At 53.2% G+C, this 18,614-nt stretch overlaps 1 protein-coding gene across 5 annotated transcripts; it reads right to left on the bottom strand.

Moving 5' to 3' along the window:
* Nucleotides 1-626: 626 nt before the first annotated feature.
* PAQR5 (progestin and adipoQ receptor family member 5) lies at nucleotides 627-14,021 on the bottom strand. Of its 5 annotated transcripts, XM_082061013.1 has the most exons (9): nucleotides 13,760-14,021; nucleotides 11,614-11,659; nucleotides 10,676-10,828; nucleotides 10,236-10,363; nucleotides 9,945-10,150; nucleotides 9,064-9,190; nucleotides 4,724-4,820; nucleotides 4,083-4,224; nucleotides 627-3,155 (listed from the first exon to the last, which is right to left on the bottom strand). In XM_082061013.1, the coding sequence occupies exons 3-9, from the start codon at nucleotides 10,724-10,726 to the stop codon at nucleotides 2,908-2,910; spliced, it is 999 nt and encodes a 332-aa protein (XP_081917139.1). In that variant the 5' UTR covers nucleotides 10,727-10,828; nucleotides 11,614-11,659; nucleotides 13,760-14,021; the 3' UTR covers nucleotides 627-2,907. The 5 variants fall into 5 exon arrangements, 4 of the variants coding, with proteins under 4 accessions (XP_081917139.1, XP_081917140.1, XP_081917138.1 ...); XR_014184856.1 differs by lacking the exons at nucleotides 11,614-11,659; nucleotides 13,760-14,021 and having other exon boundaries at nucleotides 627-982; nucleotides 2,851-3,155; nucleotides 10,676-10,961; XM_082061014.1 differs by lacking the exon at nucleotides 11,614-11,659.
* Nucleotides 14,022-18,614: the final 4,593 nt, after the last annotated feature.

The raw sequence follows: 18,614 nt of genomic DNA, 5'->3' as shown, positions 1-18,614 counted from the left end.
GCCGTGTCTGGGCTTGTGTTTGTCTGGTTTATCTCTTCAGTGTAAATAAAGGCGGGGGCTCAGGAACAGAGGTGTCATCCAGCAAAGTTCACCCTCCCAGGGCTTCCCTGGGGCTGAGCCACCACCTGCCCGGAGGTAAATTCGTTAATTCCTGGCCTGTCAGAATTGCTTAATAGTGGAAAACAAAGCCTGAAATGTGTACACAGGCATAAAAAGCCTGGCCGAACAAGTCCATTGAAGACGTTCTTCCTGGGAAGGAAGAATCTAATTCAAAGGGGGAAACTGGGATAAAGAGTGAAGTAAGTTGTGTTTAACCCTGTGGAGCAGCTCCAAAGGCCTCCAGACAGTGAGCTATTGTCGCTTAAACCACTGACTTCAGTCAGTTCTCAGTTTTAGTGCAGATTAACTAAATCAAGTAAGCTTACCCCCTTAAGAGGGAAAGAAAAAATTACAAAGAAATCCCAACAAGCGGTGTTTTTCCTTTTAGTGTGACCATTATCAGAAGAAGACAATGTCCTGGATTGTTGGCATTTCTTTGTATTTTTTTCTTCCTCCTCACAGGAGGAACGTTTGTTAAACAAACAAAAAAAGTAAAGAAGACCAGATGAGTGATATTTTCTGGGATTTGGTCATGAAGTTGATGGTTTTGTTTGTGATTTGCTCTGGACGGGGCACAGACACACAATGAAACATGTTCCAGCAAGTAAATATCATATATTATTTTCTTGTAACGATTCAACACAGAGTTTTATTTCTGTATGTAAATAAAATTTAGTACATTGAGTAGCTTTTTGAAGTCCTGTCTCCAACAGAAGAAGAAATCTGGCTGACCTGTGCTGCTTCAAATGTTGACTCGTTCAGTACATAAAGCATGTGTCAAACAAAGGGTTGTGGAAAGTGCTGCAGTATCCAGAGGGGTTATGGTAAAAATGTGTAATATGGCGTTACATTTTTAATGTAGTTTTCCTACAAATAATGTCACCTGAAGAGGATGAGAGGAATTCTCAAATTCAAAAGATAAATAACCAAGGGAAAAGTTGTAATGATTCATGTAATTTTACAGACTCTTAAATCAAGTCTTACACAGATTCCATTCCAGCCGCATGAGTACACAAGGTAAATAAGCTTTGCGATTATCAGCACTTATCTCTGAAGTGATTAATTTTCACAGAAACTATACAAATCAGGTTAGCATATATCAGTGTGATAGTTATATTAGTTTTCTCTTTTAATGAAACAAACCTGTTGAATAAACAATTATGTTCCACCGCTTATAAATATTAATATAAATCGTGGTCAGCTTTCAAAAGAAAGCTATTTTTCAAAAGACTTATTTGTCCCAGAGGATATTTAACGAGCTGTTGATTGTCACTCAAAAGTGCCTCAATTATATCTTTTTAGAGGTAATTAGACACAAAACAAATTACACACCCGTATGATTAACAAGAAGCGCGATCACATCGAATCTTTGCTGTACCTCCCGCGGGTATTGGGTAAATCCAAGGTGCCGGTTCCATCGCTGGAGCCCCCGGCCGAGCTCCCCCTGCGGCTCCTTGTGAAATCCAGATGCAGCAGCAGAGGAAACAGGGCAGGAACCGGAGCTCAGCGCTGTTGTGGGTGAGCCAGGTCTAGCTCTGGAAATGCTTTAAAATCGCACAGCTTTGGCCCTACACGCGTTACCAGCTCAGCTGCTCTAAATCCCGCCTTTCACCCGGCAGCGCTGACCTCTCTACAGACCCTGCTTCTTGCTCAGCTGACGTTTTATTCCCCCCAGACACCCCCATCCTGCTCACTCCTGAAAAGAAAAACATTCTTCTCTGCGGGTGAGAGGTTCGGAGGTGGTGGCTTTGCCACCAGTCCCACCCCGTGTCCTGCCTCCAGAGACCCCCGGGAGAGGACACCTGGATGTGGCAGCCGTGAATTTCTCAGCTGTCACCCTCGATAAGGTGTCAAACCCCTTTTCCAAACAGCCCGGCTGCGCACGGGCAGCTTCACACCCGCGTTAAGCACTCGGCACTAAGCGCGCTTGTGAGGAAATCCTCGTGGGTGCGGGTGTTTCGTCCTCTGTTGGTGTTTGACGAGGTCTGAGAAGGAGCCGAGGTGGGAGCAGGGGATGGAGGTGACGGTGCAGGAGGGAGGTCGGTGCCTCCCGTCCCGCCGGCAACCGCATCGCCTGCGCAGGCGGGAGCTCTGCTCTCCCCTGGGAATTTATTTCCCAGGACTTACCTACACGCTGGAGCTGGACCCAAAAAGAAGCTGTTTTGGAAGAATGTCCCATGGAGAGTTCTTCTGGAATAACTCTTTCCGGGTAACGATTAAAAATAGCTGAATGTAAAACGCAGGCAAACTGGTCTCTCTCAATCCCACCTCGGTCAGGCACTTGGGTTTAGCGTAAGGCTGCATCGCACAATTATTTGAGGTTTTAATCCCCTAAATAATGGCACTTTCAAGGCAGAAACCTTAGTTAGGGAGCCCCTGGGAGAGCTCGTGCTCCCACCTTCACCAGGGAGTCTTGGCTGTGGGTCCAAACTGATGAGAAGGACATCTGTGTCACCAGCGTCATCCATGTTCACGTGCCCCCTCGATTGCTCCATAAGGCAGACCCGATAAACACCAAGCGCTTTGGAAAATATTGGCACTTATCTCCCTTTTACGGAAAAAAAGTTGATTATTTTAAATATTTCTTGTGGTGAAACAGGAACTTGATTAAAAGCATTTCATGATCTGCTCCCAGCTTTAAAGCTATATGTACAAAACCCAGTGCAATGTGTCTCGCTCTTGAGAAAAATCCCAAACAAACATTTTCTCAGAGAGCGTAGGCAAATAAACTCCTCCTCATTCATACCATACCCTCAATGTTTCGGGTGTCTCTTGTGGAGCAGCACAAATATTCTCGGGACCCGAAGCCTAACGGCCGTGTGGTTTTTCTCTGGGCAGAGGCTCGGTCAGGAAGCGCAGGGCCAGGGAGCAGCGCCCGATGACGGCCAGGCTGACGGCTGCGCAGACGCCCATGGAGCCCAGCGTCTGCAGGGCCGAGGGCAGCGGCGAGGGGGGCAGGAGCCGGCCCTGCCGCTCCGCCATGTCCGTCAGGATGGCCTCCAGCTGGAAGTGCGTGCCGACGATCCCGCAGACGTGGAAAACTTGGTGGCTGTGCCCTGCGAGAAAGGCAGAAGCGCTCACCGAGAAACCCCTTGGGCTCAGCAGACCTCCCGCCTCGCATCCGTTGCCTTTAAATATTTATTCCACTAATTTCCGTGGCTTTTATCACTGTGCCGCCAGAGCGCAGAGATCTTCCTTTCCAAAGTGCAATGGGACGTGCAGCTCTGTGCTGTGGTCCTGGCACACGGAATGTGCCGGGGGAACAGACAGAACCCCCATGTGGCTGGGGCTGCCATCCTGTGTCCTGCAGAGCCCTGACTTGGCACTGTGAAACACCTCTGTGCCACAGGGGAGGGGTTTTGCATGGGAAATGAGTTCTTTAGAATCACAGAGTCATTTTGGTTGGAAAAGCCCCTCCAGCTCATCAAGTCCAACTATTCCCCACCCCTGGCACTGCCCCACGTCCCTGAGAACCTCATCTCCATGTCCATTCAACCCCTCCAGGGATGGTGACTCCACCACTGCCCTGGGCAGCCTGTTCCACTGCCCGACAGCCCTTTGGGGAAGAAGTTGTTCCCCAAATCCAACCTCAACCTCCCCTGGTGCAACTTGAGGCCGTTTCCTCTCATCCTGGCGTTTATTCTTGGGGAGCAGAGCCCGACCCCCCCTGGCTCCAAGCTCCTTTCAGGCAGTTCAGAGATCAGAAGGTCTCCCCTCAGCTCCTGTTCTCCAGGCTGAACCCCCAGGCCCCTCAGCCGCTCCCATCACACTTGTGCTTTACAATCATGAAATGTTTTAGAACAAGCAGAATTCTGGAGCTGTTCTGCTTTACCTGGCAGGATTGCTGTCTCCTGTATGTAAAACAACATTTGGAATTTCCAGCAGGGAATATATTCTAACCTCTGGGATTTGCTCATGCATTTATGCCTTTTCTTCCTGAAAATACTAAGATAACAATGCCAGCTGTGCCTTTTGGCCCTTACCGATGTAGTCGAAGTGTCCCGGTGCGAGTCGCTCGGGCAGGTGGCTGGCGAAGATGAAGCAGGTGAGGAAGGCCAAGGCGGTGTGTTTGTAGTGCAGCAGGATGGCAGCGTCTGTGCACCTCTGTGCCGCGCACATGTACAGCTGCAGAGCCGTGTCCACACAGGGTACCAGTAAAGGAAACAGAGCAAACCCACCATTTTAAAGGCGGCAGCACCATTCCTCCAGCCCGCATCATCTCTGTCTGCCCATCACCCAAACACACGGTGCAGGACCCAGGGCCTGATACTAGAGCTGTCGCCTCCGTTGTGTGCAATTGCCAGTCCTGCATCTCCCATCCTTAGAGCTCACTGCAGCAAAACTCCCACCCCAATCCAGTTTAGGAACTGGAAAACTCGCAGCTTTCAAAGGCAATGACTTTCCAGCACGAGCAAAGGTTGAGCGTGGTGCTTTGAAGTGGAAGGAATCTGCCAATCAATAGGTGCAGGAAAAAATAACCAAATCTCTTTTCCTGCTGGAGTTTGCTTTCCTTTGGGAAAAAAAAAAAAAAGGCTGGCGTATTTTCCCAAATATTTTCAGACTAAGCTGAAGCAGCTGATGTTTCCAGCCCTGCAGCAAGCAGATGTCTTGGTGCTGTACATACCCTGTAGAAGAGAGGGATGCTGTCAAAGAGGTACGGGTAGGCAAAGGCCAGGGTGCGGGATGCCTTGCTGAGCCCAGGCCGCTCCACCTCCAGAAACCTCGAGGAAAACAGAGAAAGTATTTCACGTGGCAGATGAGCTGAATTTCAGATTAGGTTAATGCTGGAGCCTGTCGTTTGTTTGCTGGGGACTGGGGATTGCAGTATATGGACTGCGATATACAGACTGTACATACATCCTCCCGTGGATTATTGTGAATTCAGCATGGTTTTGTCTGCTGATTATATTAAAACTGCGACCACCCTCAGCTCACGTGGCTGAACCCTGAGCTGGGGGAGGAAGGATTTCGGGGCTACTCTCCCCTTTACACACTCTGGCTCTTGCGGTTGCATCTCTGCAGCTCTGAAAACAACATTTTTCACATGGTCCTGGCTGACTTTGCTTCGTTCACCCTTGCTTGTTAACCGTTACCCATCAGCAGGCAGGAACAGGGCTGGTCTTTAAACAGCTGCTGCCTCTGCAGTTGTTTCTTAACTGAGTTTTCACTCTTTTGTTTTGAATCAAGCTTTCTGGGCACAGCAATCAAGGAGAGCACATCTGCCTTGGGCTGGGAGACATCGGGGGTAATGCAGCACTCAGGCTAGCATTGGCACTGATTGTTAATTAAGCTGTATTGCAACTTATGTCAGAAATGCATGAAATGTCGCAGCATCCTTCTTTTTCACATCCTGCCAAGACTTCACAATTGTCATTTCAGAGAATGCAGGGAGAGAGTTACCGAAACACAGAGTAAATTAATTTAACAAGTTACTTTTTAATGACATCACCTTTATAATGGAAGAAGCAGCCTATTGGTTAAAATCACACTATATATGAGGAGGAAAGCCCATTTCTGTGTGGGGAGTAATACTGTGAATTTTGTTCCCCAGGAAATCCCACTGCTGAAATACAGGATGTATTTCATATCTGAAATCATGAAAGAGTTGACCACCTGGATCCCAATAAAATACTATAAAACATTATAAAGCCAAGCCTGCTTCTGCCACACAGGGGCCGCAACTCAAAGGAAACTGGGGAGGGGAAGCCCAGAGCAGCTCGGGGAGGCCCAGCAGCACTTGCTGGTGCAGCCCCCAGCAGACTGGACCAGGGAAACACCAGCTTTTATAGGTTTTTAGCCAAATGTGTAAACAGAGAGAGCAACTTTAGCAGATCTCCAACACACTTGCCTGCAAAGCAGAAGGGCTCTATCGATATGACCCCCAAAAATGGGCTGAAACCCCAACAATTCAATTCATGCTCAAGACCCACTAACTGCAGAAGGGCTTTTGTCTCGCTCCTCCTTGGTTTGACACTTGTGGTTTGCTCAGAAGAGATCACGATGATGCTGAGATGCCTCCTGCTCTATTTTCTCCTGTATTTCTCTGCAGGATTTCTGCTGTATTTTCCTACTGGGGTTTTGCGTGCTGGTGCTGTACTCCCATCCTGCTGTGCTCACCCTTCCCATGCACCTTCCCACTCCTTCGGCCTCGTACCCAGCTGACCTGTGCCCCTCTGCTGCCAAAACAGAGCCCCAGGTCGCAGCCTGGGCACACGGTGACCCCGGGGACACTACCCCATTCACAGAGGATGGTAAGAGATGTAGCGGAGCTCGGGCATACTCTTTTCTCCCCATGAAAATCCTGTCCAGGTTTTTTTCTGCTTTAACGGGTGTGTCCGCAGGGAGATGTCGAATTCTCAAGCATGAAAGAACATTTTGTGCTGCTGCTCCTCCTGCATCAGGGCAGGGGGATGCAGTCAGATGATATTTCAGAGTGACAGGGGTATTTGATGTCATGTAAAGGATAGAACCACTTATTTCAGTGCATCTGCACATTTTCCAGTTTGGCAATTTGATGTTCCCAAGGCACAGGATGCAAAAACCAACCAATCAAAAATTGTCACTGTTGACTCATCAAACAGCCGTCAAGGATTGGAACATTTTCCTGAGAAGTTGATGCAATTCGATGCAGCAGCTCAATAAATGACTTTCTCCAGATGCCCCAGGATAAGTCCCTGCCTTCATCATTCCTGCTCACCCTCCTCCACCTTAACCTGCGCTACTGTCTACCTTCACGAGGTGCCTGCAAGAGGGTGAGCTGCATTTGGCTGTGGTGCAGGAGCTCAGCAGGGGTCTGGAGCCTTTCCCTCATCTGAACCTCTCAGAAACAGCCCGGCATCCTCCTTCTCTCTGCCCCAGTGACCCCAGTCCCTGGCAGTGCCATGGAGGCCACCAAGGCAGCCGCACACCCTCCTGGTGCTGGAGCAGCCCTGCCTGGGGTGCGGTTGCTGGAGCAGCCCAACAGCATTCCTGTGTGGCCGCCAAGCCCTCTGCAAGCCAGGAGGAATGGGGGTGCCCAGGCAGGGCCCCCCAAGTGCACCCAACTTGCTGCATCACCACCCACTGCACAATTCCCATCCAGCCGCCCCCATGCCAGGGAGAGATCTGGTGTGACCCAGCCCAGGGTGACACTGAAGTGAGCAGTGCCCTGTGGGAGGAACCGGGGTGGCCCAGGTGCTGGTGGCCTCGTGGGGGTCTCGTGGACAGCCAGACCCACCGCATCCATGTCTCCAACCCGCTGGCCATGGCACAGGTGCCCTGGGGTTAAGCCCAGCACAAGCCACTTACACAACCCAGGGAAGCACCAAAGCAGAGGGGGGAGCAAAACCAAGCACCCTCTGCAGCCTCAAGCTGCAAAAGAAGAGAAAGGAGACAGACAGACACATAGACAGGGGACAGACAGAGGATGCAGATGCAGCTGTGATACTGACACATGTGGGATGTGCAGAGGGACATGGGGATGCGGCAGCTCCATGGCTGGCACAGTTCCCAGATGTGACCTGGTGTGCACAGGGTGCGGTGAGGAATTACGAGGGCTCATTCATTCATGAGGAAGAAGGAAGAAATTGTTGCCCCTGAGGGTGGTGAGAGCCTGGCCCAGGTTGCCCAGAGCGGTGGTGGATGAACCATCCCTGGAGACATCCCAGGCCAGGCTGGATGGGGCTCTGAGCAACCTGAGCTGGTGAAGATGTCCCTGCTCATGGCAGGGGTGGCACTGGGGGAGCTGGGAAGGTCTATTCAACACAAACCATCTGTGATTCTGTGATTCTATGACATAACTGTACTTACAGTTTTGTAGTGGAGAGATGCTGACAAATTAAATTTACAGGTCCATTTTTTTTTTTTAAAACAATCCAAATTAATCTGGAACTGATCTCAAGTTGCTGATATTTCCTAAGGGTTATCTTCAAGTGGCAAGTACTAGGGTTAGCACATGGTCAGTGAGCTTCGTTTGCTAAACCTGTCTAATGAGACAATAAAGAGACGCACAAGACAAAAATAAGAGGGGGGGAAAGAGACAAAAAGAAAGAGGAAGAAATGAGGAATATCAGGAAAAAATACTAAGCCCAAACCGGCATCATCCACAAAGTGATCCAAGACAGATCCTTGATTTTGCTGTACTGCTCAGTAATACCAGGGATAGGTCCAAATCAACACATGCCAAAGAGCAGCCACCTGCCAAAGACAGCCCAAAATACAGAGACACCCCGAAAGAGAAGGAAGGAATAATGCCAAATGGTTTGCATTGCTTGGGAAAACAGGAATTGTACTTTTTGCAAAGCAAAATGCATGTTGTCGCAACGACAGGCATGAGTACTTTACAAACACAGCCTTCAGGGGGGTATCTACCGGGAATTAAAAAAACCCATCCAGATAGAGATCTAGCACGGCATGTATCGCTGGGAATCAGCTGAGTCTTTCAGACATCTGAGTTATTCCAAACAAGTTCCTAATGCCATTCAGGAAGAAAATACTGTGCATACAACAACGCTGCTTGTGCTTTAAAAGTTATTCAGTTGGCTGTGAGAAGGTAGAGGTTCCCCCTCTGCAAATCCATTGCACACACACATAAACACACACGCACACATAAACAGCCATGCAGCACTTGGGCTAACCCATGTCTTTGTCAGGACCGGGCTCATGTTTAAACCCAAACACACTGAAATCTTGGGTGCACTGGAGCCCGCCCCTTTTCACAGGTTAAATTAGAAAAACAGCAACCCAAACGAGGTGCTGGAGGTGTTACCTTCTGAACTTCCAAAAATTAAAGCTACTTCATTTGTTTCGTGGTTTTGATCATCAAACCCTCCTAGTGCCAGCATGCAACTCCTTTCCCAAAACAAACATCCTCTTCTTCCCCTTCCTGAGCTTAAGGCTCATGTTGTTACAAAACAGCCTGTAGTTGAAAGCTTTATTAATAATACTAATGATTACTCAATGCTGGCAGAAAAAGCGTCAGCCTACCTGGAATAGCAGGACAGGCTGGTGCTGATGACAGTGTTGAACACGGCTATGGGGACGTAGCAGCGGTGGAAGGTGCTGTTGACCCATTCCGTGGGGAAGATGTACGCCGAGTACGCCAGTGCGGACCCTGGGGACGCAGGAGGTGCCCGGTCAGTGCCAGGTCCTGTGGGACCTTCAGCACCCTCCTGGGCACAGCTGTGACCCCCCAAACTGGCGTTGACGTTGAGGACTCTGAGGAAAGGGGGGTGTGGATGAAGGTAGAGGTGCCACCGACTTCACTGACAGCCGTGGTCTTTAGTGTGTTTTTCTATTTATACAAACACCAAGGAATGTCACACAACCAGGTCTCTGTTCCAGTGCTGCCGGCTACAAAACCCAGCCCCACATTATTTGTGGCAGTGTCAAAGATGGGTCACGGTCCCTCCCAAGCGCGGGGCTGCAGGGAGGGAGGAAGAGGAGCAGGAACAACACACAAGCAGCTGCTGTTTCTGCTTGTCCCATGGGTTTGAGCCATCAGAGCACCTGGGGTTCAGCCCCGTCCCTGACACTTCCCTGTGCCGCAGTTCCTGCAGACCCAGGGAAGAGCTGGGGAGCAGCACCCAATGAATCTGGGGAAAAAACATTCAGTCTGGACATGAAGAAGAAATCTTTTACAGTGAGGGTGGTAACACACTGGTGCAGGTTGGCCAGAGAGGTGGTGGATGAACCATCCCTGGAGACATCCCAGGCCAGGCTGGACGGGGCTCTGAGCAACCTGAGCTGGTGAAGATGTCCCTGCTCATGGCAGGGGTGGCACTGGGGGAGCTGGGAAGGTCCCTTCAACCCAAACCATCCTGTGATTCTATGATTCTGTGAAACCTTCGGCCCTTGCCAGTCCTTACCCAGGCTGTACATGCTGAGAGCCGCGTAATCGAAGAAGTAGCAGAGGTGACGGGCGTGGGTGGACATGGTGCTGAAAGTGTGGGCGCAGCTGGAGGCCAGTGGGTAGATGCAGCAGGTCAGCAGGTAGGCTAGGAGGGGCCAGGCCTGGGGGTCCTCCCAGCCCCCCGGCCCCCACAGCCGTCCCACCAGTGTCCACACAAAGTACCTGTGGGTGGGGGGACGGTCAACATTGCACCCTTGGGTGTCCCCGTCCCACCATGGATGCTGAAGACCTGGAGCACAGTACCTACCAGGCAGGCACAAAATGTGTCCAAATATTTAGAGTTTCATTTGTCATTTGGAAGGCGCTGAGGAGGCAATCTGCTGCTGAGCTTCGGGGGGGGCGATACCCAAAGAGGATCCCCTGCTCCCGGTACCCCTGCAAGGCAAGGACAGGTGCTGGTGGCAATCGGAGGAGAAGGGACAACAAATTGGAGGAGAAGGGATGACAAACAGGAGGAGAAGGAAGGACAAATCGGAGGAGGAAGTTTGCTGAAAGGAAGGTGCCCATAACTCAGGACCCAGGACCCTGCTGCGAGAACAGAGCAGTGTTCCCCCCATGGGGGTGGTCCCATGGAGGGCTGATTACTGCCCTGGGCAGGACAAGGCCACCCCAGCACACTGCTCCCACTTGTCACCTCCCCAGACCCCACTGAGCCCCAGGTGTAGGGCAGAGAAGCTCCTTTCTGACCTTGGGCACTTGGTGGATGCTGAGCAGCCGGGGTAACTTGAGGCTCAGCATCACGCAGGTCGGGGCTCCGGCTCCAAGGGACGTTTTCGGCTCAGCTGCCCTGGAGATGAGCTATGCGGTGCCTCCCAACTCTTCCTGGCCACATCTCAACCCCTACCGGGGAAGTGACAGGACAGGGATGTGGCTGCTCCGTGACGGCTGAAGCAATGCTCCTGCAGTCAGGAGAGGTGGCCTGAGGGGAGATGAGCATTTGTGGGGACGTGGCACAGTGTCCCCATGGGAGATCCCAAACCCACACACAGCGAACACTTCCTGGGGGGTTCCCATGGCATGGGAATGGGGGACATGACTCATCCCTGCAGGGATGTTGGGGTCCCCTTGTACCACCTGTACGTGAAAGGGGCAGGGGGAGAATCATAGAATCATTTTGGTTGGAAAAGCCTCTCAAGATCATTGAGTCCAACCATAACCCACCCCTGGCACTAACCCATGTCCCTGAGAACCTCATCTCTGTGTCTGTTCAACCCCTCCAGGGATGGTGACTCCACCACTGCCCTGGGCAGCCTGTTCCAATGCCCGACAGCCCTTTGGGAAATAAATTGTTCCCCAGATCCAACCTCAACCTCCCCTGGCACAACTTGAGGCCATTTCCTCTCATCATAAAAGAAGGACAGCATGTCCCTGTGCCCACCACCCAGAAGGACTGAGCCCCTTGTTATCACCCCAACAGATACAGAGGAGATGCCGGAACAGCACATCCCTAGAACACCTCGAGGTTGCACAGAAAGCCCTGGGCACAGGCTGGGGATGCAGGCAGGTCCCCTTGGGGACTTGGGGAGGACACAGGGTCCCAGGCAGCATCCAGGCTGCTTCTCCCCACCCGCTCCTCTTCAAACACCCCAGCCCCATGGTGCAGCCCCCACGTCTCCGTCTCTTACCCACTGACGGCTCTGGCAGCGCCACCCCTGCCCCCTCCACCTCCACCTCGCTCTGTCAAATAAAGGTGAAAAAAAAATATCATCTCCTGTGCCCTCCTGAAAGGAACCGCCTGGGCCGGCAGAAGCCAGGCGAGAAGGTAGCCCAAGGGCCAGGTTGTGAATTCAGCATCCCCAGAGCTGCTCCTGGGACAGCGTTTCGGCTGCCTCAGCCTTCCCATAGCTTCACAGCAGGATGCACCGAGCTCCAGCCGTCAGCACAATTTGCCAGTGCTGCAGGGACACCCCGGTCCAAATTAAACCCCTTTGCTGCCCTTGCCCAGCTCCTGGTGTGACCCTTCATCTTCCCCTGCTCTTCCTCCCCCGGCCCCGTACTCTACCTCTCCGTGCAGACGAGCAACTCCAGTGCAAATGGAGCAAACCAGCCCGGGCCAAACGCCTGGGCAGGGAGTGCCTGGGAGAGGGAGGGGGCTGGGAGGTGTAAACAGGAGGGAAAAAATTAACAAGGCAGGAGAGCAATAAACCCGACATAAAAAATAAAATTAGAAATGCCTTTAGTTAAAGATTATACTTAGATCCGGAGCTTTTTCTCAGCCTCTGTGCTACAGGTGTGCTGCCTCGAAGGGATACGCAGCCTGCAGCCACCCGGAATCCCCTGGGAATTCCTGCACTGGAAAAGGGACCTGAACCCTCTGAGGGCAGGGACTGAGGAGTGAGGAACGAGGAGTGAGGAACCAGGGCAGGGAACGAGAGCTGCCGTTGATTATTTGCATCTTCCAGAAATAAAGGTCAGCCTGGTACAGAGCTCTGCCTTTTTCTAACCCCGCCCCACGTCTGATACAAACACAAATGAAGGTGATGATGGGCCAGAACAAAAATAATGTCTCTTGTTGTGGTGAAGGCGAGGACACGGCACAGGTTCTTCACAAAGGCAGGCGGGGGGTGCAGGAGTCCTGATTTGCAAGAGCCCTTGGACAGGAGCCCCAGGCTGGGTGTGCTCTGGTGCAACCGGGCAAAGCATCCCCAGAGCAGGAGCTGGTCCCCGTCATGCACCCGCGCGGGAAGAACCAGCCCCAGGCTTCACCAAAAACTTGTGTTTTGAAGAGCAAAATGAGTCATGGAGCCGCAGGGTGCAGCAGCCCGGCACACCCCGCGGTCCCGGCTTTTCCTCTTGTTTTTCCCAGCCAGGGAGCGGCGTGGGACAAGGGATGGGTGCGCACGGCAGCCCTGACCTCTGCAAACAAACAGCAGGTTATTCACGCTGCAGGCTTACCCGGCTGGCCGCAAACACAGATCTTCCTCCTCCTGCTCCTCAGCCCCCCATGGAGAGATGTCAGGCACCCCAGGGTACAGGTCCAGCCTGGGAGCCCCTGGTTTGTGCCGCGTTCACCCGGGGAAGGTTCCTGCCTGGCACCAGCTCTCACCCGTAAAAAGTGCGGTTTGTCTCTGGCAAGAGGAGCCCTGACATGTCCCCTGTCACCTTGTCACTGTCCCTCTGCGGTGTCTGGGCTCCCCACAGCACAGCTCTCCCTGCCAGCCTTCAGTGGAGGGAAAAATATTTTAGCTGTTAATTATTAACTTCTATGACTTTCTTACGGCAGCGCAAGGACAGAGACAAGTTGAACAGTGAAAGCAGCAGCTGGGCTCCTCAGAGCACTCGGCAGCCTGCGACACGCCGAGACCTTTTCCAGCAGAACAGCGGAGGCGTTGGAGGTTGTTGTTGCTGCTGGGATGTGCCGGGACGAGCAGCCAGCTCTGAGCACACACACGAGCCCAGAGCTTTCCAAAACCAGGGCGTTCCAGGCACGTGCTCGAGCTCTTTGCCAGACCCAGCACTTTCACCCGTCCTCCTGGGGGGACGTCCCAGCCCCCTGTCCCGCTCCTAAACCACTGCCGAGCAAAACTTGCATAGATTCTGCAAACGAGCAGCACAGCCACGAGCTGTCAGTGCTGTGGGAGGACAGGGAAAAGCAACTTACTACTGGCCTCATCACACACAGCTCTGTCCCACCTTCGTCTTTTCACAACACGTCTGTAAACCTCCCACGGGCGAGCTCACACCATGCAAACCCTCAGCATCCCCAGGACAGCGTGAAAAGAAACAAGGTGAAATTATCCCGGGGGAAGAAGCCGAGTGGCCGGTACTTACGGCGCAGCTCCCAGGCGCAGGGCTGGGTCGGATGCTGCGTTATTGCCGGCGCTGGCTCCGGGCGAGCGCGTTACTCATCTGTGTACAAACACGGCCCACATGGCCCAGGCAGGTTTGCCAAAGCTGGCGGCCCGGCGGGAAGGGCAGGAGGCTCTGCCAAAGCCTGGCTTAGCTGCTGGCACCCCGGTCCCTGCACCCCAGCTGGGCAGGGGGAAGGAGCCGGCCGAGGTCAGACCCTGCCGGTTGCTTTCCCAGCTGAGGAGCAAATTAATTCTGGCTCGTCTTTTAGTGGAACAGGAAAAAAAGTCAAGAAAGTAAGACCGGAAATAACTGTGGCCAAACACTCTCAGATCGCGCTGGGGATTAAGCTTCAGCCGGGCTGCAAGGAAGCGGAATAAGGGCAGGAAAAAATATTAACTCCCAGATCTCCCTGTGTATCTTCAGCTCCCAGGTCCCTCCACTGCAGCACTGGAAAACACCCAAAACTTGCTTAACTGTCTCCATGGAGCCTGTAAAGTTAATCCCCCCACAGATGAAGAAGTGGGGGCTCCCAAACTGGAGAGAGTTCTTGCATCATCCCCAGCTGGATGGGGGGGTCACAGCTGACTGGGACATGGGGTTCCCTTGGCCACCAGCTGTCCCCACCTCTGCACCAGCTACAAAACCCCCAAACCCCGAACATTTCCCTTTGGCCCCCCCGATACAGCCTCTGCTTTCATGGCAGCCGTTGGTCCCGTGTTTCACAATGTTTGACCAGAGCGGCAGGCAGAACGGCGCTTGCTGGGAGGGATGCACAGGCGTCGCTGCTGCTAGGGAGTGGCTGGAAGAACCAGAAGCCAGAGTAACACACTGGGAGCAGCAAGAAGGGTCACTTGAGATCAGGGCTGGTGAGCGCGCAGCACTAACATGCATTTTAATCACAAGGGCATGTCTCTTGACACCCATTTCTAGGTGTAAGGGGGTTAACCCTACCCTGCTGGCACAGCTTCCCTGGGGCTCTGCCACCTCCTTTCGGGTGCTGCCCCCCCGGGAGGGATGTCCCAGCACTGAGATCATCCCTGTTTCCCAATTTCAGAGCCTTGCAGCAACAAGGGGCAGCTACAGGGTGGGCTCAAGGATTTGCACCAGTGGGTCCAGTAACAGGTTCCTTAATGAAGTGAACTCCGTGCCGAGGGCCAGATCCTGCAGCCAAGCCCGAACCCCATGACCAGAGCCTCTGCTGCCACAAAGCTTGTCCCTGGCAGCAAACAGGAGCTTGGGGACAATCTCGCCCTGGCAGGGATGAGCCGGGGATGCGGGGGGCACACGTGCCCGGGGAAGATGATGCTCACACCAAGGTGTGAGCCCATGCAAGGCTGGCTTTATAAACCTGCCCTTGGTTTGGATGTAAAGGCATCCCCACGCTGTGCAAGGAAGATGCTCCAACTGGACGTGGCTCGGAGGATGAGCTGTGTCCAGAATAACTGGGTGTCCCCAGGTCACCAGCAGCTCTTGCAGTGTTTTTTCACTGCTTTGATGGCAAATTGGCACAAAATGAGGGTTTGCTTTGCAGGCACAGGGTAGATGAGGCCACAGCCAGGCTGGACACACACACGTCTGCACCCAGGGCAGGCGACAGTTTGGCTCCTGGGGGAGATTGTCACTGATGTCACCCCCACAGCCCCATCCCCGCTGGGCTACGGGCGAGGAGAGCAGCGAGCAAGGGGAAAACGCTGCCTCTCTGCACACCCCATACTTTGGGCATGAGCGCGTGTTTTATACCATCTCCTGGGCTCTTTTTCCCTCCAAACCATTGCCTGCAGGGACCCAGATACAGATTTACTCTATTCACTCCCTCGCCAGTCTGGGTTTAAGAGCTGCAGATGGTCAAATTATCTGGAAAGGATGAGTTCTGCTGCTGCGCTGTAATCAAACCATGAAATACTTCTAAATGACCGTGTGAGCGGGATGTCCCAGGGGGCCAGGAAACCAGCAGCAAGCACAAAACAGCATCTCCTCCCCTGAGCAGGTGACACAGAGGAGCCACCTCCCCATGACTGCAGCCCTGGGACACCCCTGGCAGCACCACGGCAGAGCCGCTGACGGGAGAACTGCTTAATATTTAATTTAGCCCTAAGCCCACACGTTTAATTACACACATTTAATTCTTCACCATGCTATTCATGGTCTACCGCAAGCGCTGCCTCCTCAGTGCAAATACCAACAGGGAACAACTTACAAGGTGGCAACTGCGGAATGCGAGTGCAACGGTTTATTCCGCTGCTCTGAGTTGGTTTGTCCCCATAAAAGGGGGTTAAGCTGTCTGTGAAGATCGGTGCTGTGAGCTGGAGCTATTCTACGTGAAGACAATCCGTCATTCCAGAGCTTGTGCTCATTTACAGCAAAGCGGCGCCGAGCTCACGATGTGCCTGACATGTAGAATTGCAAAATGCCCGTGGGTGACCCAGGGCTGGTGCCGAGTTTGCAACGTGTCCCATGGCCACCAGCTTCGATGGGTACTAACGCCACCTGCTGCCAGTGGGACCCGCACCTGTGAGCGGCTCCCTGAGAACACCCCAGGCTCCCCAAACACACTGTGACCCCCCCCCGAGAACACCATGGGCTCCCCCAATGCACCATGAGCCCCCAAGAACACCACACCAACAAGAGTGATCGGGGGCTTTGCTGCGGGCCGGGGTCGCACCAGGAACAGCGCTGCACCTGCACTCAAATAAACCAAACCCCCAAACTTTTGAAAATTTTTAAATTAATCAAAAAAAAATGTGGACCCCCGACCCCTTTCCCCCTTGGCCCCCTGCTACTGGCACAGCCCAGCTCATCCAACACATTCCTGGCTCTGGCCTGCCTTAATTGATATTTCTAATTACAAAATGAGTGTGCTGACATGTTCTGCTTATAGGGCGTGTGAGATGGAGGAATGTGCTGGTGCTGACATGACTATTAAATTCATGGAGGACGTTGGGGTGCAGCAGCCCTAGTGAGGAGCAGGGATGCTGCCAGGATGCTGCAGGGACCAGAGGGGAGAGGGGGGACATTGGTTGCAGAAAACCAGTGTGGAGGGCAGCAGGGGCCAAGGAGGAGCCACATTGCAGGAGAGGAGCCAAACCCTGGCTGGAGGGCTGGGACTTCATGAGGAAAACCACCCCTGGCCCTTCCTCTCCAGCACAGGAACCCCCCCCAGATGTAAACCTGCCTTTGGAAAGTGCTTCCCGACACCCCCCCCCCATCATCATCATCATCATCATCACCTCCCCAGAGCTGTCCCTGCAGCGCTGCCTGCCCAGGCACGGCCGGACGCAGCCCCGCTCCGCACCAGTGCATTACGGAGAGCAATGCCCACATTAATATTTAATTCTCTCTAAGCAGCTCAACTCTGGGTGAAGCGCCCGGCAGCCAGTCCCGCGGTCCCTGGGCAGAGGGAAATGGCATTTACCACCAGCTGCTTCTGCTGACATTTGATTGTTCAAACATGGCCCAGGGAAAACAAAAAGCTACAGTGGAATATCGGAGCGTTTAATAAGATCCAGCCAAGCCCTGCAAGCGCCGGGGATTTCAGTAAAAAGGCTTCTTTATGATCAAATTAATGGGTTAGTATTCCCCACCCAAGCGATGCCACTTTGATTTTTTTTTTTTTTTTTTTCCAGTCCCACTAATGGGCTTTGCAGAACTACGGCTGTGAAGATGCTTCTAGCATGGGGGTGCCAGGGGGTGCTTGGTGCGGTCCTGGCTGATTTGGTACCTTCAAGGGCACCGTGCAAAAGGCAGTTTGATTTCCCAGCACAAAAAGAGCTGTGGGGAGCAGAGCTGGGTGCTGAGAGGGGGCACAGAGCCAGGTCCCCCATGTCCCCAACGCAGGACACATCCAGCCCTATGCACACACATCCCCGTCCCAGCAGCCCCCAGCCCTCACCTGCACAAGGAGCCTCTTCCCAAGCATCCTCAAAGCCTCTGCTCACACCCAGAAAGGTTTGGCCGAGATTTCCCTCGCAAACGGGCACCTGAGCCTGGGAAATGTGTCCAGGCACCATTTATTTCTCCCAGCACGGTGAAGCAGCTGCCGCCTCCCCTGCTGAAGCTGCTCCATCCATCAGCACCGTCTCTTGCATTTCCTCATCAGGGTGACAGAAAGCTGTGGCTCAGGACAGTGATCAGATGGGGCATGTAAACAGGGAAAACTCCTGAAAGCAGCTGGAGGGTAAGGAGGCACACGAGGCGACGGCTGGAGCCACCGTGGAGGGTGCAGAATGAGGCTGTATGGGGGACATTGTCCAGCTAGAAAATGCTGCTAATCCAGCCTTTTTTGGGGAGAAAAACAAACAAACAAACAAAAACCCAACATCCAATGCCTGACAGCCCTTTGGGGAAGAAATTGTTCCCCAGATTCAAACTCAACCTCCCCTGGAGCAACTTGAGGCCGTTTCCTCTGGCCCTGGTGCTTGTTCCTGGGGAGCAGAGCCCGACCCCCCCTGGCTCCAAGCTCCTTTCAGGCAGTTCAGAGATCAGAAGGTCTCCCCTCAGCTCCTGTTCTCCAGCTGAACCCCCCAGGTCCCTCAGCCGCTCCCATCACACTTGTGCTCCAGCCCCTTCCCCAGCTCCGTTCCCTTCTCTCAACTCGCTCCAGCACCTCAAGGGCTTTCTTGGCATGAGGGGCCCACAACTGACCCCCAGGATCTGAGGTTTGGCCTCCCCAGTGCCCAGCACAGGGACGGTCACTGCCCTGGGTGTGCTGACCACACCAGTGCTGGTACCAGCCAGGATGCTGGTGGCCTCTTGGCTACCTGAGCACACGCTGGCTTATGTGCAGTCGCCGTCACCAACACCCCCAGGGCCTTTTCCACCAGGCAGTAATTAAAGA

Source organism: Streptopelia decaocto (assembly GCF_964273445.1).
Source record: "Streptopelia decaocto genome assembly, chromosome: 9".
NCBI lineage: Eukaryota > Metazoa > Chordata > Aves > Columbiformes > Columbidae > Streptopelia > Streptopelia decaocto.
The sequence above is the reverse complement of the archived record's forward strand: the minus strand, read 5'-3'. Positions and strand labels throughout refer to the sequence as shown.

What these genes read in the sequence shown, in the direction of transcription:
- PAQR5 (XM_082061013.1), bottom strand. Translation starts at nt 10,726, where the DNA reads ATGCTGAGCCTCAAGTTACCCCGGCTGCTCAGCATCCACCAAGTGCCC. An exon ending in GCATCCACCAAGTGCCCAAG is followed by an intron (nt 10,364 to 10,675) that starts GTCAGAAAGGAG and finishes CTTGCCTTGCAG; the next exon opens with GGGTACCGGGAGCAGGGGAT. An exon ending in ACACATTTTGTGCCTGCCTG is followed by an intron (nt 10,151 to 10,235) that starts GTAGGTACTGTG and finishes CCCCACCCACAG; the next exon opens with GTACTTTGTGTGGACACTGG.